This window comes from Herpailurus yagouaroundi, unplaced genomic scaffold (assembly GCF_014898765.1).
Source record: "Herpailurus yagouaroundi ecotype Mexico unplaced genomic scaffold, PumYag 29, whole genome shotgun sequence".
NCBI lineage: Eukaryota > Metazoa > Chordata > Mammalia > Carnivora > Felidae > Herpailurus > Herpailurus yagouaroundi.
In genome coordinates, this window is record NW_024412377.1 from 41,676,257 (window position 1) to 41,701,162 (window position 24,906).

Consider the following 24,906-nt stretch of genomic DNA (forward strand, 5'->3'; position numbering starts at 1 on the left):
TCTAACTCTTCCTGGCAGAGAAACAACAGCTGCCTGTGCCCTCACTCTGCGCTCTCCAATGAACTTTGAGGACAGCAGGCCCTTCACCAAGTCAAGCCTCGGCCTACCACTCTCTGTGAGAGTCGTTGTACATACTTGAGATCTGTAAGCTCTGAAGGGTAGAAGGCCCCATGACCAAATGTGGGAGAGATAGGGAACCGGGCTCTGGAGAGCTACTGTTGTGCCCTGTCCCTCCCTGACGTTGAGAGCACATGAGAGTCTCACTGCAGCCATATCTCTCCAGGCCAGGGCCACCAAGAACACAAATGGTGCGTGAGTTGCAAAAAGATGCTCCCTCTGGGAGGAAGAAGTACCCAGAGGCACTCCTTCCTGGGGCACAGGACTTGAGGAAGCTGGAATTTACCAACAGGATGCCCCTCTGCTGGTTGCCTTGGTGACAGTGGAAACCTTTATAACCACTAGGCTCTCGGCTACCCGGGACCTGCTCCTAGATCTCTCCCAATCATTGGATCAACGGTTGGTGGATCCCTTAGATCCCAGTCTGTGGCCTGCCCCTGCTGAAGGCAGACCCAAAGTAGTCTTGGATTGTCGGACCTCAGCAACCCCTGCCAGACAACGTCCACAGCTTCAGCTTCCTGGTCCAGCCTGGTAGGGGGTGTGACCTGTTTGTGGCAAGAAAGTTCCGCCAGGGCTGATGCAGACGCCTGGGCTAGGTGCTCCTCACAAGTGCTCCTTGTGCATGGTGAAAGATTCTAATGCCCACCTCTGCTCCAGGGAGTGGGCCTGTGTGCTCCCTCGGCAGATTCTCTGTCCTGGGCCCGTGAACTGTGCCCCATCTGATCTGGCCACACAGGGGTGGACACAATATCACCATCACTGAAGAGATGGGAGAACCACTCAAACCACTCAAACCACTGTCAAAGGGTGAACGTCCTTCCTGACACAGAGCAGCGGGCCTTTCCAAAATAAGGAAAAGGAGTGGCAGTCGCTCGCTCAATCAGTCATGCAGAAACTGATGAAAACGGCCAGCACTGAGGTCCCTCCCCCACCCAAAGCCAACACACCCCAACAGACGAATGTCATTTCTGTGTTGGGGCCAGTGTGGTAGAGGAGGGAGGGTCCCGACTAGAAAATGGGGAAAGGCGGTTCTTGGCCTGGCTCAGGCACACATTCACCAGGAACTCAATTTCCAATCTATAAAATGAGAGGAGAAATCACCTCTTAGAACCTGTAACCTTCTACAGTCCTGCCTTTATCATTGGGGACCTAGACCCCCTTCAGCCCTAGGGGAAGAGACCTCAGTCTCAACTCAGGCAGTTTTCTTCTCCAAGATTAGAACGGAAGGCTCAATCTGGTTGACCTCGCAACTGGTTGAGTCCTCAACCAGATTGCTCAACCAGTTGCTCAGCTGAGCTGAGCTTTCAAAGGGGTCTGAGGAGCAAATACTCACTAAGCCGGTAGACAGACGCTATGTCAGTATGAGCAAGGGTGTGGAGGAAGCTGGCACACTCAGCTTTCCTGTCGCTTCCCAGGACCCACAGAGAGCATCTTTCCTCATCGCTGAAAAAGGCGGAGCTCTTGTTCCTGCATTGAGACAAAAGACATGGATGTTGATCGGTGCCAGGCCCCAGACGCAACCATTCTCTCTCCAGCCCAGGATATAGCGAAGGCCACAGAGAAACCGCCAACTCGCCTGCCATAGCTGAAATCAGACTCCTCAGCTCATTGTTGCATAAGGTATTTGCCTCTCCTGCCAAGGAAGAAAAGCTATCAGCACCCCACTCGTGAAGAGATGAGCTATGCTGCTGCTGAACAGGTCGAAGTGGAGACGAAAACACCCCTCCTGTTGAAACTCCATCTCTCAAGAAAAACAAAGGCCCTTCTCTCGACGCCTCCCCTTTCTTGGAGACCACCCGGTGCCCATTTTTAATGGAAAGAGGAATTGGTTGCCCCCAAAGGGAAGGGTTGAAAAGGGACCGTTAAGAGATATTTCTTTGTCAGGGACGGGTGGCACAATCTAGAGGAGCGATGAGGAAAGTTTGACTATGGTCAAAAGGGAATTTTCACAACTGCTGCCATCTCATTTCACGACACAGAACAAAAGCACTATGTGGCATTCAGAGAGTGGATGGGAAGTGGGGAGAAGGAAGGTCAAGGGCGGCAAGAAGTGACTGCAGATAATAGAGATCCTTATACTTGCTGTGCTGTACAAACTCGTTGTTAAAACCAATTTGCTTACTAGAAATTCGCCATCGAATCAAAGAATGTGGAAACTAGAAGTGCTTTGGAAAGAATTCAATCCAGAATCTACCTGAACAATTTTTAAGATCTCTTTCAGGTCTAAATCAGGCTGGGTTTTTTTAAACCTCAGAATCCATTTTTTTAAACAAAAATGACTTGGAAGGCCCGAGAGTTAATAACGGCTACTAGTTGGGGGGTGGGGAGCTTATCGTGAATCAGACCGTCTGAGCTCGTATAGTCTACACAATTGCCCTCTGAGGCAGGAGGTATTCTTATCACTCTTTGCACAGGATGACACTGACACACAGAAAAATAAAGTTGGTGGTTAGGAAGTGGTACAGCAGGATGTAAAAAGAGCTTCTCTAGTTCAGGCTGAATTGAGGGAGGGGCAGGGATGAGAGTGCTGTGGTCTGCCACCTACATTTGTCCCCAGAACTCAGGTCAACCCGGTGATGAGAAGGCCAGGAGCTAATGTGAACGGCTCAAGGTGGCACCACCAGTTCGTGGCAGAACGGGCACGAAAGCTCTGTCCCGACACCGGGCCCAGGACTCTTTCCATGACACTTACTGACTCTGCACCTCTCTGGCCTGACTTCCAGATTCTCCCAGACCATGAGAGTAGCCATCCTCAAAAGAGCACCTAGCTGAAATCTACAACTAAACTTAGCTGAGATTTAAAAAAAAAAAAAAAAAAAAATTATAGGATTTCAAATCTCTGTAGAACCCTTACATTTTACACAGCATTTCCTGAACTCGCTATTTCATTTAGCGACATGCTCAGAATGACACAGCTAGAAAGTGGTCAAGCTGAGACAGAAACCGTGATCTTCTGCCTGTGTGCCTGTTGCCTCATAGCTGATCTGCTAATGGCCTGAGTCCCAGCTATTTAGAAAGAGTCCAAGACGCCTCACAAATTACATTAGGGTTTCCCTGGCATGGAAATTGGGTCAGAATGGTAGGACTTCTAGAAATAGGGCAGGCTGAGCTGCTCCACAGGGGGCTACTCTCACCCACATACACAGACAAATCCTAGATAAAACGTGACATGGATGAATATTCTCATACATTCTTTAACCTGAAAGGAAGCAAAGGAAATGCCTGGGAGCCAGAAACAAAAGGAGAAACCAAAGTCAAGTTGAGAAGCCAGAGCAGATGGCCCCGAGACCCCAGGGGTTCTCAGCTGGGATACTTGCCCTCAGAGTTGGGGCTCACCTTATAATGCCACACAGGGACAGGAGATGTGACTTTGGGTCTATGTGAAGCCGGGAAGCTGAATTGAGCTCCCTACATAGCTTTGAGCTCCCTTTGAGCCTGAAGTCTGGAAGAACTACAACTTCTGTAAAGAGGAGATGGGAAAACTTGCCTGCCAACAACACACTTTCCATCTGTGTGAGTCTCTGGAAAAAATCAAACACCTGGACTCACACCATTAGAAGGTGTGGGCTCTGAATTACACTCTACAATGGAGGTATCAGAGTCAGAGAACTTAACATTGAAAAACCAGCTCTGGACCTTGAGTTTCCTCGAGTTCCTAAGTTTTCAAGGAAAACAAATGCCAAAACTGCTCTACTAGGATGTTTTCTTCAGTCCAGCTTCATGCAGAGACCATGTTTTAAAATGTTGGGAATTCGTTCACGTAACCAAAAATACAAACGCGAGGAAAGGAGCCATGGACAATGAGTGCCAGCAGGTGCACAAATAGGTAAATGAACACTACAAAAGCTAGAAATAGCAACAACCTGAAGAGTAATTTATAATAGGCATGGTTAACATGATGAAATAAAAGACTGAATAGAAGCTATGGAGAAAATATGAACCTGGTCAGTAGAAACAAGTATATGTGAAAAAGAGCAAAATACAAATTCTAGACATGAAAATAAAGGCATGGACACTTAGGACGACACGAGTTGAGTTAAACGGCAGGTTTAGTCTCAGCAGAGGAGAGAATTAGTGAAACTGAAGACGGTTCTGAGGAAACCACCCAGAATGCACCTAGAAGAACAAAAAGATGAAAAATGGAAAAGAACCGATTAAGCGAGATTGAGGATAGAATGGCAAGTCCAACATACCTCTGATAGGAATATTCCGGAAGAGAGACTAAAAAGAATGAGAGAGAGGCAATATTCAAAGGGAGAATGACTGAGAATTTTCCAGAATTGAAGAAAGACATGAGTCTTCAAATTGAAGAAGTACACCACGTCCTAAGCAAAATAAATAAAAATAATAAAAATTTTAACATGACTTCCATTTCTTTAGGGTTATCGGTCTTTTCATGTTTCCTGTTTCTCCTAATCCTTCTTTCTGGGTTCAATGATCTATTACTTGACTGTTCGATTTGCAGGATGAAAGTTAAACAGAAAAGATAAGAGCATAAATTAAGGAAATAAAAACAAATAAAGTAGAAGAAAACAATAAAGGTAAATGTGAAATTAGTGACATAGAAAACAAAGAAACAATAAAGATGGTCAACATCAGAAAAGTTGTTTCTGAGGATTCATAAAATGGACAAAACCCTGGCAAAACAGATTTGAAATTTTATATTAATAGTTATTTTCCCCTCCACTTTGAAGGCTATTCCACACTCAGCTAAATTATCATTCACAAGTATATTCTAAGTATATTTAAGACAAACAAGGACTGGAGACTGAGAGTAGTTACAACTCACAGATCTCCAGTGAAATAACTACTAAAAGATACATGATGTGAACAAGGGAGTGGACACCTTGCGATAAATATGTAACAGAAAAATCACATCTAGGTATATCGTAGTACAAACCATTAGTAAGAATAACCTTTAAAAAATGAGGAAAAAAGGTGCCTACCTGCCAAGAAATGGCTGTGAGATTAACAGCAAACTTATCATCAGCAAAAATAGATGCCGCAAGAAATGGAATTATAGGGACACCTGGTGGCTCCGTCAGTTAAGTGTCTGACTTCGGCTCAGGTCATGATCTCGCGTTCCGTGAGTTCGAGCCCCATGTCCGGCTCTGTGCTGACAGCTCAGAGCTTGGAAACTGCTTCAGATTCTGTGTCTCCCTCTCTTTCTGCCTCTCCCCCACTCATACTCTATCTCTCTCACAAAAATAAATAAATATTTTTTAAAAATTCTTTAATAAAAAAAAGGCAGAGATAAACAATATGAAGTATAAAAAAGGGGATGTAAGAAGCAGAATTTTTCAAACTTCTAATACTATGAAATACTGGCTTTACTCTTATGTTCTTTTATCTGATACTGAGTGCATTAATTTTTCAGTTTTGCTTATTTTTTAATTTACACATTTCAATGTATACATTTCCTTTAAGTAACACTTTGGTGAAATGAACTATATCTACTATAATGTGAATATCCTAAATTTACCCTATCAACTGAAAAAAAGGCCAGTTACAGAAAAAAAAAAAAAACATGTATATACATTTTTAAATACACAAAACTCTAGTATGTTGTTGTTGTTGTTGTTGTTTTTGCAAGTGAACATCTATTCCTAAAATGTATCAGAATAAGGACTGGGAGGATGCATATCAAATTCAAATACAGTCTGCCCCTGGGGTAAGAATCAGGACCAGAAGGCAAAAGTCAGAAGGAGTAAAAAAGGGTCTTCAGTTATATCTAAAGACATTTTTCCCTCAACACACACACACACACACACACACACACACACACCCCAAATACTCTTTAAAAACACAAAATCAAAAGAAAAGAATGGTCTGGCATTCTGTCACCATCAGAAGCTTTTAAATCTCTAAAGGCACTCTGGCCAAAACAAATACCATGTCTATTTAGACAGAATGCCTGCCCCCACGTTTTAAGAACTGGTTTTCCAGCTGCTGTTGCTGTGAAACTAGGTAGCTGGTAGTGAAATATGTGCTGTTAAAAAAAGGAAACCCCCAACTTTGCCTCCTTGGAAAAACAGGATCCCTTTCCCATGTGTCAGAGGCACAGACCAAACCTGTCTCACAAAACAGCTTCTGTGAAATTTCACTCTTAATTGTCCCAATTTGGTTAAATAAATACAGTTGGATGGATGATGGATGGATGGGAGGGAGGGAGGATGGATGGATGGATGGATGGATGGTTGGATGGATGAGTGGATGAATGAATGAATGAATGAATGGATGGATGGATGGATGAATTAATGAATGAATGAATGTACTCTTTAGGGAGTAATATACTAGCACAGGGAGGGAGACTATGGGAAGAGGAAGGACACCAGCAAATGCTAGACCTTCTTCAGAAACCTGATACCACATGAATACAGGCTAAGAGTGACACCCAGTGGCCAGACCACCTGCATAACACACAGGATGATTCCCAGGACCTCCGCACCCTGACGGTTGCTTGTGACCAGGTGGTTTATGGACTTTGACTCTCATTGCTGTGATTTGGGGAGGTCTGTAATCTAGGGAGTGCTTTGGGGGGAGAGGGGGTGTGATAAGCCACTCCCCCCCCTCCCCCGCTCCTTCTTCCCTCTCTCCCTGTCTCCTGGCTCACTTTCCCCTTCCCTACCCAATATGTAGTCTCTAGTGATGGGGTCCCACAGGTGACGAGGTAGAGAGGCCATCAGAAGACACTAGAAACAAGGAGAATTTCTCATGCCACCACTTCAATACAGGGGGTTATGTTCTTCATGGTGAGAGTGGACCCAACGAAGTCAGCTAAAATGTGGTAATCAAATTAATTTAGAGGTACAAGTTATTGCCATTTGGGGCAAGGTACAAGGTACAGAAGTCCCATAATGTATGATATCTGACACATTGCCCCCGACATCTTATTCAAACTGCTTCTCAAAGATTACCCATGGCAGTAACAGCACTAGTGAGAGTCAATGCGTATTGGTCATATACACACACACACTGTGCCACGCACCATTCCAAGTGCTTTACATGTACAGTATTAGCTCATGTTAACTCCTGACAACCCTATGGGCAAGTACTAACATTGTATGTATTTTACAGTTGAGAAACCTGAGGCATAGAGACACCGATGGACATATCCAAGGTCCTGAAGCTGGGAAGCTAGCGGAGACACACAATGTGCTCACATGGCCATAAATGCCTCTCAGGCAGTCTGGCTCTGGAATTCTGATTACCAAGCTATGCTGCCTCCCGATGACCAGTGACCTCCCCATGGTCACGGACCTCTCAGTGACCAGTGACCTCTCAACGGTCAATCCCAAAGGCCTTTCAGCAGGCAGCCCTGCTTTACCGCTTTGCAGCCTGCAACAGTGTTCATGATCTCCCCACCTCCCTTCCTCCCTCCGCCTCATCTTGCCCCTTTGTTCCTTCGTCTCCTTTGCTACATTTCTTTCTTCCTCTGCGCTGTAAATTGTTCTTCCCCACCAAATCTCAGTGCTCTTTATTCTTTCTCCCTCTTACCAGGACCTCAGCTGCAGAACTGTGTTGCTGAAAAAAGAATGCTAGCTTTAACATCAGGATTCTGGGGTCCCAGACGCGGAGCCTTGGGTTCAGCCCTTTCACTCCTAGGGTCCTCACTAGCCCCCGCGGTAAATGAGGGGGTGGCTTGAGCAGTGGTTCTCATTGTGGCTGCACATTAGCCCCACCTGGGGAACTTCCATAACCATGGCTGCCCAGGGCCCACCTGCACCAATGAGATAGAATCTCTGGGGGCAGAACACAAGCATCCATATTTATAAAGCTCTTGGAATCTCTAAATTCCTGTTGACTGGTCCACAGCAGTGACCTCTGCTCTCCGTTCCTTCCACCCCTTCCTAAGTGCCAGCCTCAGCATTCTCACTGGTCTCCTGCCTCGAGCTTCTCCCCTGCCCATGCACACCTCGCTCAAAGCCATGGTTAGAGAAGTTCCAGGCACATCATTTGTCACCCTTTCTCAGAGACACTCGCTGGCTCCCCGTTCTCTGCCAGTTAAAGGACACAGGCCCCTGCACAGGCATTCTCCGTCTGCCACCTCATGGCCACGTCATGTCCCGCCAAGTCTTTGCCACACCAGTGCTCTCCTGATGACCTGCTTCTCAATGAGCAGGAGCCATTCCTCAAGCATCCCCCTCACTTTTCCTACCTGTGTTCACGTTTCTCCATTTCCATCAGTTGAAATATCTTGCATCATACAAAGCTGGCTCAAATACTGCCTATTTCATGAGAGTTCTCCGAACACCCTTTTCCTCCTTATAAACTCCCATTCACTCCATAATCCTTTAGGGGCTCAGTGAGTCTCTTCCTTGATTAGACTCACTTGGATTCCCACATTTCTGTGTAGGGAAAACGACCTTCTGTCTCTTCTCCCTATAAAGGTCAGGGCTTAGAAGGAGATTTTGCCCTTCTTCCACTCTCTTCGGTGGCTCTTTCATACAAGGGAAGGGATTCCAGTCCGAGTGTTCAGGGCCTTCGATAATCCTTGAGCCACGTTTTCCCTGTGTCTCAATGTGGCAGCCAACTCTGTTCCTTCTGGTACTTTCTGGGCCCAGGCTTCCTACTGTTTCTTATCCTCATGCAGGAAGGCCAACCCAGAGAGACTGGTCAATATTCCTGCTGCTCATTGATCACACGATCTGCTTCTCAGAACCAGCCCTCTAGACTCCAGGCAGAAATGAGTATAAGATGCACTCTACCATCGTGGCCAACACTGTTGCCACACAATTAGCTTTCAGCAGGTAAACCTCCATGGGAGGATCTCTCCTTTCCCTGAGCTGTAATCTATAGGTCCCTGTGTGAGCCCTTCCCTAATGGGGCCCCTTGATTGGATGGGTAAGTGGCAGAATACAAGAACCAACACCACACCTGCAGGGATGACAGCAGGCCCTTCACCTTGGGGCCGTGCTTCTCTCCTTACAGGCAGGCTTTCATGACCATCTGCTGAGCGGAACTGACCTGACTCATTCCTTGATCACTCATCCTCCCCTTCCCATCAGCCCTGGGGACAGCTTTGGTGGTCAGAATGCGCTCTTCCGGCTCTGTCTTGCCAGGGAACCCTGGAGCTCATCTCAATCCCATTCAGGATGGGGTGGGGCCACTGGGAAGGCACCCGCTCCAGGATCCCAGAGGGCTCTGCCATACTCACATTGGGGAGTAAGACTCAGGATCTATGTTCCTGGTGGGGACAAAGCCCACTTCTCCTGAGCGTGTCGACTTTCCAATGAACCACGGAAGCCCAGGTATGACAAAGCCGATGATCTCGATGCTTTCTCCCTGGTGAAAATTCAGCTCATCCTTTTCTTCCCTCTCATATTCTTTCCAGGCCTTACATTTTCCTCTGCCTGTGGGGAGATAACATCCATGTCAACTAAATAAGGCAGAAACTGCTTCCAGCATACTATGAAATGAAGGGTCCCCAGAATTTAGAATTTCAAGGACCAGTAAAATCGTCTCCCTACCACACCCCCCCCCCCCCAAAAAAAAAAAGAAAAAAAAAAAGAAATTGGGAGGAATGACACAGGGTAACTGGCTCTTAACTTTGCCAAACTAGGACATTCAAAGAAAGGAGCTACCATCCACTGTCACCTTCACTTTACAAAAGAAATGATGTATTAAATGCAGGAAAGATCATCTCAGAATACTGGATATACGCTAAAACTGAATAAAGTTCACTCATGGCAAGCTGAAAAGCTTCCTATATCGTCCTACTATGTCTGATTTGCCATTGTCACATAAATACTTTGTGATGCTTAGCACAAATTGACAGACCAGTGTGAAAAACATTGTGGGATCTCTCCATTTCCTTCCAACTCCTTTGGCCACTATGAGCCTCGGTTTCCCCAACTGTACAATGGGAATAATAAGAATGCTTGCCTCATAAATATTAGGAAAAGCCAAAGCGATTACATGCACAATGCCTGGTACCTAATCAACCCTCCATAAATGTTAGCCTCGTGCCACCGGTGAACAGAAAACCTCTCAGGACCCAGAGGGATTTGGAAGACTTCCCTTCTGACGATGGTCATTACTCAGCTTGATGAGTTTCCCAGCTAAGATCTAGTAATGACATATTTATAAGCTCCGTACCATCCAGTTTACAAAGTATGTTTAAGCCCATTTTCTCAGATCCTCCCCAGAGTCCCAAGGGGATCAGAATCCCCTTTTTATAGGTTAAAAGGTGGAAGCACAGAGAAGGTATGTGATTTGTCCAAGGAACTCAGTCTCTCAGCTTCTGGTTAACACTTCTTTCCGCTAATCCTGCTTTGCTTGGAACGATGGTTTTTATGTGTCTTAGTTTCCGCATTTGCGTTAGCCATTCTGCTAAAGCTACTGGCCTTTTTTTTTTTTTTTTGTCCCCTGACATTTTTTATCAAGTTATTATCGGCTGTGTGTTCAAGGTCAGAAATTCCCACCACTTCGTGGGTTGATGGGATCCATAGTGTGTTAAACACCTGCAGCGCACAAAAACCATACTAAGAGATTTTCAGATGTCCTTTGGTGGATTTCTCATGATATTCGAAGTCAGTTTTATGGTAACATTTTACTCATTAGGAACTTGTGGCACAGTAAGCTTGTGAACCGACGGAGATCACGCTGGTCTTAAGGTGTGGAGTCAGAATCTGAACCCAGAGCAGACATCACAGCCCTGTATTCATAACTCCAGGGAATGCTTGTACTGCCTCAGATAGCTGAAAATCTTACTTACGGTCAACTGATTGATTAGATCTAATGTCTGGGTTCCATAATTCCCTGCATTTCTTTTTATAAAGTGCTATTTGGGAAAAAAAATAAAGTGTCATTGGAGCTCAGAACTTATAAAATTGCACTTGGGCTAAGTTGGTTGGGAGTGGGGAGGGGCGCTAAGGGTGAAGATGAATGGAATTATATTTCAGACACTTAGAAAACATTACGGTTCATTTCCAGTAGATACACATATACTTATAGCTACATGTGTGTATGTGTATTTATGTGTACTCACATCCATACACATGCGTACAGAGATTACCTAGAATATACGCATATATACATAATACATAATATTATATATATATGTAAACATTTCTCTATTCAACAAATATTTACTGAGTATATCCATTGTGTGCCAGGCATTCTGACTCTTCCTACATTCAAGACCCATTTCACCTAACTTTAAGGGAAATTGGAAAAGCGTTTTGACCAGAGATTGAGAACAGGCAGCCTGCGGCCCACATGCGGCCCACACCAGGCTGCTTATTCACCCATATGTCTTTAAATCCCTATGGTCCCTACCACTCCCCTACCTCTCCCATTCAGGCCCTCTCCGCCCCTGGGAGCATTTGTATCAATAGCCCTGGGTTGAGACTTCTCATTTCACAGGCAAGGAAACCCAGGTTATAGAGAGCAACCACTTTCTCCAAGTCCCGGGAGCAGCAGAGGCTAAACAGGAATTCCCATCAATGGACTCCAAACTTGCAGATAAAATTAGGAGGCAGGGCGATATGATCTCCCCGACAATACCGTCTTCAACTCAGCCATACCGATCTGATAGGAGCCTGTCCAATCCCTCTTCCTGGAAAAGCCACAGCTTCCTGGATAGTTCTTTAGGAACCATCTGCCAATGGAAACGCGAGGTTTGCAAACACAGATTTCAAAAAACTGACAACAGCGAGCAGAATAGTCCGTTAAAATAACAATGAGGGTGATAATGGGTAAGTATCATGGTTATTAGTCCTATTATAATGATGACCGACATTTATTGGGCATTTAGGCACTGTGAAAAGGAGAGGAATTCAGGAGGCCTGGGATGATTTTTTTTGGCTCTGCGATTAGTTGGCCAGTGAAATAACTAACAAGGGATCCCTTTCCATTATCACTGTCAAATTCTCTGCCAGAGCCAACCACAGGGTCCACAGCCTGGGATCATGCATATTGTCACTTGGTATGTGACAATCTCCCGGCAGGGATTTTCAAACTTTAGTATGGAACACATCCTCTTACGTTCAAAGGGAGCTTATATAAAATGCAAATTCCTGAATCTAATCCTAATAGAGTCTGAAGATGGCCAGGGGGGCACTGAATTTATAGTAAATCCCCAGATGATTCTGATACAAATGTTCCCCAGTCCCCACATTGAGAAACATTGCATTTGGAGATCAGGCAGTAGGTTTCCTCTTAGGTACAACGTCCATCTGAAATTTTGAGTTGTCTCCAGTTTCATCAAGTTGTGCAAATTTTGACCGTTAAAAAAAATGACAAAAGACAAAAAACCATCCAGGTTTTCTTCCCACCCTGGCACCATAGATGCCCATATGTGCAAGCATGTCTCCTCTGTTCCGTGCGGACCTCAGTTCTGCTCTGGGACCCACTCCCAAGATGTAGGTGGCTACTCACTGGTGGAAAGGGAGCGGCAGAGGTTCCAGGGCTGACACGGGCACCAGGCCCCGCTGACCAGTCACCAGGGACACGCCCTCCCACTCGGATCCGCCTTCAACTATTTTCACGGAGATTAACTCCTTCTTCCAAAGTGTCAAATACTCCCCTTCCTTCTCAGGCGGCTGAGCCACAGAGCACACGGCTCTGCAGAAGAAGTGGCCTGTAGATAATGAGAAAAGCCCCTCCAAGGAGTAGAAGGAAGTGAAAAGGGATTATCACACAATGTAACATTTCTAACAGAAGCCGAAATACTTTTCTTCCTGGGAGTCAAGGACACAGCCAAGGGAGAGGCATCCCAGAGAGACTTTGGGATCCCAGAAGAACTGTACCGGGGTGGGAGGGGGGGGGGGGAAGCCACTGAGAGGGAAGGCACTTAAATTAGACACCATAAGCTCTGAGTAATTGGTGAGAATAAGGTTTAATTGGGACTTTGCCTTGAAAAAAAAAAAAGAAACAAAAATTAATGAAAATACATTTAACAGAATTTCAGTTACAATTGCAAGCTTCTGCTTAACCTAAGGACCAGAAAAGAATAAGTTGATTTGGGCGAATATAATTTCTGCAACTAGATTTTACAGTAGCACAGTATGACATTCTTTCCTTCCATTGTGATTTGTGCAATGCAATCATAAACAGCATCATTTTGCAAAAGATTCTATGCAAATCTGGCTTTTTCACTGTGTCTGTGATGTCATCAGTTGTTAACTGATTGGCTGTAGCCCTGCTCAGATTCCTCCTTGTAAACAGATCAGCCGGTGCTCCAAGAAGTTCCCTGACACCATATTCCTCAATTTCATAAAATCTTGCGGGGTTTGTAAGATCTGCAATTTTATTTCACAATCCAATCATATATATTTTAAAAAGGGGTTCTTACTCTCAGATGCACATTAGTATTGTCTGGGCAACTTTCAAAAACCAAAGCCTGGCTCCTACCTCTGGAGATTTAATTGGCCCTGGTGGAGTCCTGGCATGGGCATCTTCTAAAAATTCCCCACCTGGTTCTAACACCAGAAAATCAGTGAGACTGACAAATATAGCTGTTCATGGGATGTCAGTGTCAAACCAAGAGATATGTTTGGAGTAATATTATAACAGGTGGGTTCTTTATGAATATTCTCACCTTTGAATGATTTTTGCCTCTCTTTGTATCCTAATTACTTCAGAGACACTGATAATAAATATCCACATAAAAGCCCATTCCACCCCACTCCAAGCTCACCTTCCTGTATCAGAAGTCCCAGGTATATTGTTTCCAGGTGTTTCTCATCCACAGAAACTTGGATCTCTGTATCTTCCACCAATCTGCAGTTGAGCCAGTACTTATGGTCAAAGAGGAGATGTTCCAGACATGCAGATACATAGCCTAAGAAATCAAGCCAACAAGATTCCTGGACAACGTGATTTCTGCCATTAGCTGAGCCCAGGAAAGGTTGAGAAAGCTCCTTTTGGAAGTTCCTTAATGGACTTCCATCCTCAACCTGACCCCATTTAACTGGCATTAGAAGAGCATAGAGAGGTAGCTAGAAAATTTCTAGAGTGAACTGATTCTTCTCAGCATCTGTTGGGAAATACAAGTCATTTTTAAAGGATATTTACCATTTCCAACATGTTTTGGGTCACCATAAATGCGCAATGAGCTGACCAAACCTAATTACCTTTTTCTAATACATCCATGGAGCAATCTCCAAGATCATAATTTGGACCCTGGGAGGTCCTGGTCACCACCCCCTTTCAGGTTTTCCTGACTTGAGTTTCAAATTTCTATGTCCCAGATGATGCAGTGGCTGGTGGGCTGTCCATGACCCACAAAGGAGTCAGGATTTTCTTTAACATCCCCTCTCTGACCCTCTCCATCAGTCATTGTCAGTATGGTCTCCCTTGTTAAAACCAGACTGGAAACTCTGCAAATTGCGATTATGGGTAATAATTCACACACACCTATAAATGTGAATGATTTATGTTAAAATTTTGCTTCTGTTTGAGACTGCCTCTTTCTTAAGATGCAAAAACCTGGTTTTTTTTTCCATTCTGACTCTCCATTATACCTGCTTAGGCCTCGTGTGTTTTCTATAATTGTGCATCTTGTACTTTAATTGCACACAAATCACCTGGGGATCATATTAAAATACAGATGCTGGGCCAGTTGGTCTGGGATGGGTGCTGGGATTCCACTTTTCTAGCAAGCTCTACATGAGGCCAATGCTGCTGGTCCATGGAGTACACTTTAAACTGGAGGCAGGTCTCTAAATGATCACAGGAGATGCACAGTATGGAGAACAGAAAGTCGCCATGACTACGAGAGAAGCTATACCTTCTAGCCAAGAACCATCTTGACCCCTCCCTCCCTCCACAAGGTCATTTCCTAGAAAACCCTGCAATCTGAGTCCCCTTTAGCAGATAACTTCCCATCCCTTTCTTTGACCCTTTTCCAAAAACGTGGGCTACAGTATCCAGAGCTTTACTATTCTGAGCAGCTACTCTGATCTTACTGAAGACTGGTTTCCTTTTTTTTTTTCGAAACCATCAATCTGTATCTCTCCCAGTCCTTTGAATTTAGTAGATCCCTAAGAACTTCCTGCCAGTTGCTTGATTATCTGAGAAAGTAGTCTCTTCCTGAAATCGAAGAAATGTGGCACATGGCATTTGAGGGTAGTAGTCAATATTTGCTTTAGATTTAGTTCCAGGTAGTTTGTGACATTTCAAAAGTTAACCATCCACGTTAGGGCTCTAACCTCTTTCAGTTATCAGAGCTGGGCCAATTCCCTAATGTCAAGCCCTACATATTGGCTGAACTTTGATGTAGTTATGTCCTCCACCTGCCTGCTCCACATCATACCTAAGTTCAAGTAGGTGGAAAACTTCCAGATTTCCTCCACGGTCTTGAAGGTGATGAGGAACTGAGCCTTCTGGGACTGGATACCCACCAACCTGGCTGAGAGGTCCTGGGTAAAGAGAACAGTGAGAACACCTGGGGTGACAGCGTCTTGTTAATGATCTCATAGACACGCAAAATGCTTCGTATGAATTTCTTGATTGTGGCATTGATTTGTTTTTATACCACAAAAAAAAAAAAAAAAAAAAAAAGGAAACAACCTAAATGTCCATCAATAGGAGACTGGTGAATTATGATTCATCCACGCAATGGAATATTATGATATTACGCAGCCATAAAAAAGAATGAGGAAATTCTTGGTGCTCTGACACAGTTCCAAATATACGCTGCTAAATGGAACAGCCACAACAGAAAGAAAGCAAGGTGCAAAGAATACCTTTTGTGTTAAAAAAAAAAAAAAAAAAAGGTGTATAAGGGAAGGGGAAGGATAGATAATAGAAGGCACCTTGAAAGAAACTTTGATTGTGAATCTATGTCTAATGAGTATTTTCATAAAGCTGACAGGAAAACCAAATTACACAAAAACAAAAATCATCCACAATCCCCCCTCCTAGAGATCATCGATGTTAACACCCTTGCGTATTAACTCTGAATCCTTTTTCCTCTCTGTGAGTTTGGAAGTAACTATTTTTATATAAGCAGAATTACATTATGTAAGTTGTTTTGTAATCTTTTGTAACTAAATAATATTTTGTGAACCAGCTCCCTTGTCGGTAAATAGCCTGCATTCTTCTTAATGGTTACGTATGTCATTGCTACATTGATATAATTAATTCTTAACATTGCCTTATGGTTAGACATTTGAGTTGTTTTAATTTTCTTACCATCCTAAACAGTACGGTGATAAACATCCTAGAGTTAAATCTTTGTACACATCTTTGATAGTCTTGACGCAAGTTATTCTGAGATGTGCATTTGGGAATGTAGACATCCATGTTTTCAATCCTAAAATGCGGGGGCCAAACTGCCCTCCAGAAAGGCTGTGCTAGGCCAGTTTGCATGCTCCCCCACCCCAGTTTTTTTAATAACTGAGAAAACAGGCCTGAACCACTATGCAGGCTTGGTTTTCCCTTAAAATCTTTTCCTGTTGCTTGTCCAAGCTTCTAGAGTTGACTATAAGGACAGATGGCCATAACATCCTTTCTCCCCCAGACCAGGTCCTGCCATCAAAGATCAACCCCCAGAATACTGTTCTGGGAGAATCCTGTGGAAAGAAGAGGATAGAAAGAGAGGTTATCTACCCTGTGGATAGAAGAGAAGAGAACAGGAGAGAGAAAGAGCCCTCAGGTCAACAAAGTCAAAACGCTGGGGTTCTCCCATACCAGGCCCCAGGAGTCCCCAGATCCTTGGAGGATGTCGATCCTGTTGCACAGGGAATGGGCTCTAGATAAAAATTGATTTCTGGGAGATTCATCAATGGTCAGGCACCTCACAAAGATCTTTATGAACATTGCCTCATTTACTCACAATAACCCTGTGAAAAGAGTACGATTACACTACTGAATACATTCTAAGATGCACTTTTCCCACATTTGATCATTTCTGAAACAAGAGAGAAGGAAGCACGGCATCATACTTAATTGGCCATATTTCTTTTCTTTCCTTTGAGGTATATAAGATGTTGGTGCATTTTATAATCAAATGGCACCTCAGATTTAATAGGAAATGGCCCTCTCCACGTCAACAAGGGCCAGGCACAGACAGGTTAAGCAATCTGCCCATGGTCACCTGTGTGTGTGCCGTGGCACCTTGGCTGGAGCTGAGATCCAGCTGACTCCAGGTCTCAGTTCTGGCACACAAGTTTGCCTGGCTCAATCCTCAACCCAGCAGACCACCTGGCTCAATCAAACCCAGCTCTTGCCCACGCCAAGAGTGACTCAAATTTTTAAAAAAACTATGGTGCCAGTTAGCAGCTCGTGCCTCCAAGTTTCTGAATTCTGGAAATTAAAAAAAAAACACTACTATTTATAATTTATCTACTATTTATGGAGTATATACCACCACCCAAGCAAAGCCAAGCTCTCTACAGATACTGACTCACTGACTCCTCCCAACAAACCAAACACTTTCTTTCTTTTTTTTTTATACGTGACAGATTAATAGAACACATTTCCCTTTATAATTTGTATCAAATTAATTCAGGGACTGTAAAAATAACTAGAACATATTAGTTTATTACATAAGGTAATATTCTCTTTATCCCACCTCTAGTTGCGACAATTTTTAACCATTTCTGACTTTGGCTCTCCTAGTAAGTCCCTCCTAAGCTGTAAATAACTTGGCCATACCCTTCTTCCTTGGTGTAACAACTGAAGATACTAGCTACCCACTATGAAAGAGGACGAATTGGTTTTTTACTTCAATGCCTTTTTCCCTCCCATTCTAAAATGTATAGTTACTAATTTTTGATTGACAATTTTGGTAATTTAAAAAAATACATATTTATTGGTTACCAGTGTTGAGGAAAGGGGACAGAGGAGAGTTATTGTTTAGTAGGTACAGAGCTTCCATTTGGGATGATGGAAAAGTTCTGGAATGAACAGTGATGATGGTTGCATAACAATGTGAGTGCACTTAATGTCACCGAATTACACACTGAAAATAATTAAAGTTGAGAGTTTATGTTATGCATATTTTATCACAATCAAAAGCAATAAAATTCCAATTAAAAAAATTAATTTCATTTTTTTTAAAGTATACTTGATAGACATGATAACGATTCCCATCCTACACAGGTAAGTAACTTGTAGAAGGTCAAACAAATAACAGTGTCAGATTTGAAACCGTTTTCTCTGACTCTGCAACTCCTCGCCAGCTTCGGAGTGCTGCCTATTCTTGTTGGGCAGAAAATATGTACATTTTCATTCATTGTTTCCTTCAGTCAGCCCTGTTCTTGAGGGCCTACTTTGTTCCCGGCGCTGTCCCAGGTGCTGGTGAACCTTGTAGCCGCCCACGAACACAAGGCAGGCTCAGAATTGCACCCTTCCATCCAAGCTCACCTTAAACAGTGCACGCACCTCCTGGTCCTCATTCTCCAGTGCCCAGAGCCGCCTCCTGGCTGCTTCCTGCAGGGGGCCGTTTACACACCTCCTGGAGCGGCTCTTCACACTGAAGGAGAGGGTCAGATCTTAAAGAGAAGAGAGAGAGAAATGCAATCAGGTCAGGCTGGAAATGCAATAAAAGGGAAGAAAGAATTAGATGAACCCCAATGCTTCCCACACCTAAACCTTAAATTGGTATCCTCATTAATTAGAGATTACAAGTACTCTTAACTACCTAACAATCTTCTGAGCACCTTTTGAAAAATGTCCCCCAAGGCAGAAAAGAAAAAGAAAAGGCTGAAGCCCCAGCATGTTCTGGAATCCCAGGAGTTGCCGTTGGTTATTCCTGCTTTGAACAAGGTATATTTCTACGCTGCCTGGCACTGAGTGCCGACACAAACAGGTAGACATATATTGCCTCCTGTGAATGATCTGTGAAAGTTTTGAACAAATACCAACTTATCCATTCATAGGGAAATGTATTAATATGTCAAATGTATGATATGTCATAGATATTATGTACTTTATATACTATGCATACACCATATGTTTTTCTCTAAACCATTTCTTTCTAATAATGTTTCTATTAATGTTTGTCAGGGTAACTGGTAATAAAGTCTACCTTTAATTTCTTCAAAATGCACATTTATTCAACCACTATTGCGAGCAGAAGCTGCTTCAGGCGCTGGGGTATCACAGGAACAAAATAGACACGGTCCCTGTTCTCACAGAGCTTGTATTCTAGGCAAGTAACCCATTGGGTGAACACAATAATTTCAGATGGAGAAAAGTGCTACAAACTGAACGCAATCAGGCGAACAGACAGAGGGACCAAGCACTTGGAGGCTGAGGTATGCCTTTGAATAGTGTTGTGAGGAAAGGTCACCCTGAGGAGGTTCATCTTATAACCGAACTTTGCCACATGCCTTCTTTAGACAATAAGTAGCCATCTTGTTAATAATTAGCAAACGCAAGGAGCCAAAAAGGCATTGGACTGCATAACCATGGAGGTCTTTCTTCTAAGCCTAACTTGCAGGGACTTTGCAAATCCCTGAGCACTTTAAAGACGGCCCCTCTCATGCTGACCTGGGTAACACAAGGCAGCCTGGAATCCTACCTGTAAGAGGCCCATTTTTAAACTAGAAGTCCTGAAAATGTTGTGGCTGCCGATCGGCTCCAACAGGACACGCCCAACTGACCTGACATTGGTATGAACTGCGGGTGGATGTGTGTTCCACTCCGTTCCTCCCTGGCCTGTGATCTAATCTCATCCAAGCCGTCCATCTTCAGCCGAGCGGATCCAGTCTTCTGGTAGCCTCACTGATCAGCGCGCTGACCTCTCGGAGGAGGCAGGAGGCGAAGCCCAGGGAGGCGGAGTCACACAGACCTGGGCTCAAGGCTGGGCTCCGCGCTGGCTAACCGCCATGCCCAACAGTTAATTACCTCTCTACACTTGACTTTTCTCACTAGCAAAATGACTTGTCGAATAACCTATCTCACACAGCTTTTAAGAGGCTTACAAATGAGATTATGCATATAAAGCTTTTTGTTCAGGGCCTCCAACATAGCAAATACTCACTTAACACCTTAAGCGCTGGCTCTTGACCCTCACAAACTTCCCACCCCCACCCCAGTGCTACAGCAATTTCTGATCTCTCTGCTCTCATCTTGTCACACCTGTAATCAACCTTGACTCTGATTCTGGGATGCCTTTTTGCCAAGCCCATCGGTCCTGTCCTTCCAAAGCCTGACCCAAACTCCCTTTTAGAATCTCTTGCAATAGCCCCGAACGAATGACAGTCCTTTCAGTGGGGATCTCCTTGCCCTGCATATGGATCCGTGGATATGTCACTCAAAAGACTGGATTTAAATAAGCAAACTGCTTTTGAGATCCCAACAGGTGAGAGCCATCTGTGAGAGCCTCCTGTCTGGGATCCTACAGCGCCCTCAGCATGACCAGACCGGGGAATAAATCAAGTTCACTCCAGTGTTAGTGTGAAGTGCATTTTGTCATTTTTTAAAAATCTTTCTGAAAACTGGTCGTTTAATCATGCTAATGTATCTCATTGATTTTGTCTACACCTCTTCTGCATAAAAGAGAGCTTGGCCGCTGGAGCAAAGTGTCCCCTTCTCACTCCGTGACTTTCCTGGAAACAGCATCCTGGAGGAAAACACTGAAAGATGGAAGAGAGCAGCCCCGGTTGGATAAATTTCACCTACACGTACCCTCTGTTCATTGGCCTTCATGCATTGAGAAGGCAAAATGCTGACTCCACTGCCTTCAGGAAACAACAGATGGCAAGTTACCTTTTTTTTCCAGGATGGCCCAAGCTGACAGACAAATAAGCAGACTGACACAAGAACAAGAAAGGGCAAGGTTTTTCTCATCGTCAGCCCAGCAGTTGGACAGAATTGAAAAAATAATAGTAATAAAAATAAAGAACCTGTAATGACAAGTAAGCAATATCCATTCACCTAGTTCATGTCGCTTGTAACATTCATAATGCAAATCTTTTTCGCAAATCTAACACTCGTATGCCAGACAGGAGCACGTGCTTGGAGCGGCAATGAAGCACGGTGGTTATGAACAACGACCCAGGTTTGATTGCTTTTCTCGTCACCTACTAGCTTTGCAGTGGTGGGGAAGTTGCCTTTCTCTCTGGGACTCTGCCACCTTTGCAATGGGGAGTTTGGCGGCACCTCCTAGAGGTGAGCACGTGAGAATGAGACGCGATCACTTAGCACATGCTTGACACACGATTTGCCCTCAAAAATGGTCCCTGATGATATACTTTCTTTAGTACAGCAAATATATATGGAGCTCCTAATACGTGCTGGATCGTGAAGAGCTTTGAGTGTCAGCCTGAGAAGCTTTAACTTAATCCTGCAGGCAATGGAGAGAGCACCGGAAGATTTGTGAGCAAGTGAATGTCATAGTCAAGGCCATGCCCACAACGATGCATTTTGTGGTGGTGCCTAGAAAGGATAAGAGGAAGGGAGCTTGCAGATGGGAGACATAAGGAGGTTACTGTGGTATTCGACATGGATAATATTTGTTTCAACAAATAGGTCTTCTCTTTAGGGTTTAAATACCTGGAGTCATATTCTGTGACAGGAAACATTTTTCCTTGTCTTCAGATGAGGCTATAACCTCACTCGATATGGTTGGATCCTTGGAAGGAGTTTCTTTACCTAGAGGAGAGCAAGTGAAAGATCATTTGTGTGGGTGTAAGCAAGATAGAAGCATGGACTGTAAGTCCTTGTCAAGTGACAATTTTTTCTCCAGGGCTGGTGGCATGGAAGAATTCTCACTGCTTGCACCATTACCTTATAATTATTTAGTACTCAACTGTTATCAAAGGCCTGTCACACATGCTCCCTCAATCCTGCAGTGGCCTGGGTGCCCCTGTTTTATTTAAAATAAACAGGGGCGCCTGGGTGGCTCAGTCGGTTGAGGTTCCGACTTCGGCTCAGGTCATGATCTCATGGTCTGTGAGTTCGAGCCCCGCGTCGGGCTCTGTGCTGAGAGCTCGGAGCCTGGAGCCCGCTTCAGATTCTGTGTCTCCCTCTCTCTCTGACCCTCCCCTGCTCATGCTCTGTCTCTCTCTGCCTCAAAAATAAATAAACATTAAAAAAATTTTTTTTAAATAAACAGAACAGATTCGTGCTCACACGTCAGACTGGGTCCCCTGGCTGAGTACCCTGAAGATGCTCATTCTGTGTTGAGCCTTCAAGGTCATTATAGATCTGAGGTCCATGGGTGGATCACAGAAGTGTTACAGCAGAGCAGGACAGAGTGGTATCATTAGGGAGATGACTGAGGCATGCATGGTTGTCATGGACCTGAAATGTACGATGGTCCCCAGACTGTCTGCCCACTAGAGTCCTGTATGAGATCTCCAAAATGTTCCTGTCTTTGCAGCTGTAGAATTGGAGTGAAAGGAGAAGCAAGAGGGTCATGGCATAGGCTAGGGTTAGGAAGGAGGCTATTTTGATGGCAGAGAGTCGAAAAGAGAAGCGAATACAGCCATAAAGCACGGGGCAATGGTTATAAAAGAATAGAAGGCCATTTCACAAGTATCACTGGGAAATGTGGGCCTCCTTTGTGGTATCCCGAAAATACAAGAGAACTCATTGACACATTACTTGTGTGGTTACTCTGTTCCTTTGACCGCGAAACTGCTCAAGGACTATCCCATGGGATCAGCATATTATGAGCACTACCTTCTCCTGGAAAGAGGGGTTAGGAATCTTGGCTCAACCACTCTGTGGGAGGCACTCAGTTAATTCTCCCAGTTTCTTCAACTGTAAAACTGTGCTAGGTCAGGCTCAAGTAGACCTACCAGCTTCCCATTCTGGACCTGTTCTTCTACTGATGCAGCCCAAGAGTGATAAGGGACCAGCAATCACACTCCATCCACTCACTGCTGATTGGTGCCGAACCCAGATTCTCACACTGCTGCCAGGGGTCTTGGCCTCCACTCCCTGCCTATGCAGCAAGATTTTGAGGCCCGGGTGGAGGACCTTCCATTTCTTCATAGCAGGAGCAGTTAGCACATTTGGAGGTGATGTATAGGGAGAATGAAATGGATTTGGCTTTGAATAGGCAGGAGGAGGGGCCCGTCAACTCACAGCCTTTCATCCAGTCCATCTTGTTAGGCATTCAGTGCTGAAAGCAACTTAGCTGGAAGGCTGGCTGGCAGTCATGAGCTATCGAGCTATCGTTGAACAGGATTATTTTGTGGTTCTGCTCCCAGGAACCAAAGGTAACGGTAGCAAAAAGCCACAGGCTTGGGAATCGTGAGATAAGAGGTTGAGCACAAATCAGATTCTCCCACACCCTAGCTAATGACCTTGGGCAAGACATTTCACCCATCCATTTTCCGAGGCTTCACTTTGCCACTCATAAATGTCAGACTGATCTAAGTTAGTGTTTCTCAACTCTGACTGCCCACTTGAAGCACTCAGATGGGTTTTTAAATAGCAGTGCCTAGGCCACATCTCCAGAAATGCTGACTTACTTGCTTCCTAGTGCAGCCCAGTCATAGATATTCTTTTAAGTTCTCCAAGTGATTCTAATTTGGCCCAGTGTTGGGAACCATACACCTAGACTGGTGCTTCTCAAACTTGAATGTGTGTATGAATTGCCTGGGGATATTGATAAAATTTAGATTCTGTCTCAACTAGGTTGAAAGCCTACGGTTCTGCCTGTCTAATGTGCTCCCTAGTGGAGCTCCTGCTGGTCCCAGGAAAACACTTGGAGTGGCGGCCTGCTTCTCTACTCTGAGACACTGAAAACTGATTGACTAGAGACCAGAGACTATAACAAACCCACAAGCATCTTTTTTTCTTTTTTTGTTCTTTTTTTGGTCGTCTCTTTTCTTTTCCTCCTCCCAACCCCCAGAACAGTGAATTTTTTAAAGTTCAAATTTGAATTCCTTGACATCATTTAGAAACTGGGATACTCTCAGAGAGGGAAGGAGGCAAACCATAAGAGACTCTTAAATACTGAGAACAAACTGAGGGTGGATGGGGGGTGGGGTGGGGAGAGGGGAAAGTGGGTGATGGGCATTGAGGAGGGCACCTGTTGGGATGAGCACTGGGTGTTGTATGGAAACCAATTGGACAACAAATTGTATAAAAAAATAAATAAAAATAAAATAAAGTAAAACATATATTGATCATTGAAAAAAAAAAAGAAACTGGGATATTCTACATAGCCTAGATGCTTGGCTTCGCTTTGAAAACTGGAAGATCTGTAGCTCAGGGCCCTCATGTGACAGCAGTCAGCTGGAGCCCAGTGGTTGCTGCCCCTCTATGGGAATTTGTTCTTCTCTGGCCACCAGCATCCCCACATTGTCAAATTTACTCATTTACACCTGGTTCCAGCAAGCTTTGTCCTGATTGTAAGACTGCATGAAAAGAAACAACAGCCTAAGGATGTTGAATGCCTGTGAGGTAAGTCCATCTCGAAGGAGTAAGTTCATGGCCACCATTTTGCATTCCTATCAGCAGTGTGAGAGAGTTCCAGTTGCTCCATACCCTCACCAACACTTGATATTATCTTCTTTTTAAATTTAGCCTTTCCAAAAGTGTGCGGTTTTATCTCATTGTTTCAATTTACATTTCCTCAATAACTAATGGTGTTGAACATTTTTATGTTCTTATTTGCCATCCATATATTTTCTTTTTTTCCCCATTCATGATTTTATTTTTATTTTTATTTTTTTTTGCTTTAAACAATTTTTTTAATCTTATTTTTTAAAATTTACATCCAAGTTAGTTAGCATATAGTGCAACAATAATTTCAGGAGTAGATTCCTTAGTGCCCCTTACCCATTTAGCCCATTCCCCTTCCCACAACCCTTCCAGTAACCCTCAGTTTGTTCTCCATATTTATGAGTCTCTTCTGTTTTGTACCCCTCCTTGTTT

The 24,906-nt window shown here is 44.1% G+C and overlaps 1 protein-coding gene across 7 annotated transcripts in view; it reads right to left on the reverse strand.

Moving 5' to 3' along the window:
- SH3TC2 (SH3 domain and tetratricopeptide repeats 2) overlaps positions 1–24,906 on the reverse strand; it is a 57,354-nt gene that overhangs the window by 19,276 nt on the left and 13,172 nt on the right. For 3 of the 7 annotated variants that reach the window (XM_040497177.1, XM_040497144.1, XM_040497155.1), the window contains exons 2-9: positions 21,568–21,666; positions 18,433–18,560; positions 15,377–15,482; positions 13,760–13,903; positions 12,499–12,700; positions 11,646–11,719; positions 9,275–9,470; positions 1,451–1,584 (exon numbers count right to left, since the gene is read on the reverse strand). In XM_040497177.1, coding sequence (XP_040353111.1) covers positions 1,451–1,584; positions 9,275–9,470; positions 11,646–11,719; positions 12,499–12,700; positions 13,760–13,903; positions 15,377–15,482; positions 18,433–18,560; positions 21,568–21,577 — 994 coding nt within the window. In that variant the 5' untranslated portion in view covers positions 21,578–21,666. Of the gene's footprint in view, positions 1–1,450; positions 1,585–9,274; positions 9,471–11,645; positions 11,720–12,498; positions 12,701–13,759; positions 13,904–15,376; positions 15,786–18,432; positions 18,561–19,673; positions 20,067–21,567; positions 21,667–22,817; positions 23,029–24,906 lie in introns of those variants that run through there. The other 4 variants (XM_040497135.1, XM_040497126.1, XM_040497166.1 and 1 more) reach the window with 3 other exon arrangements.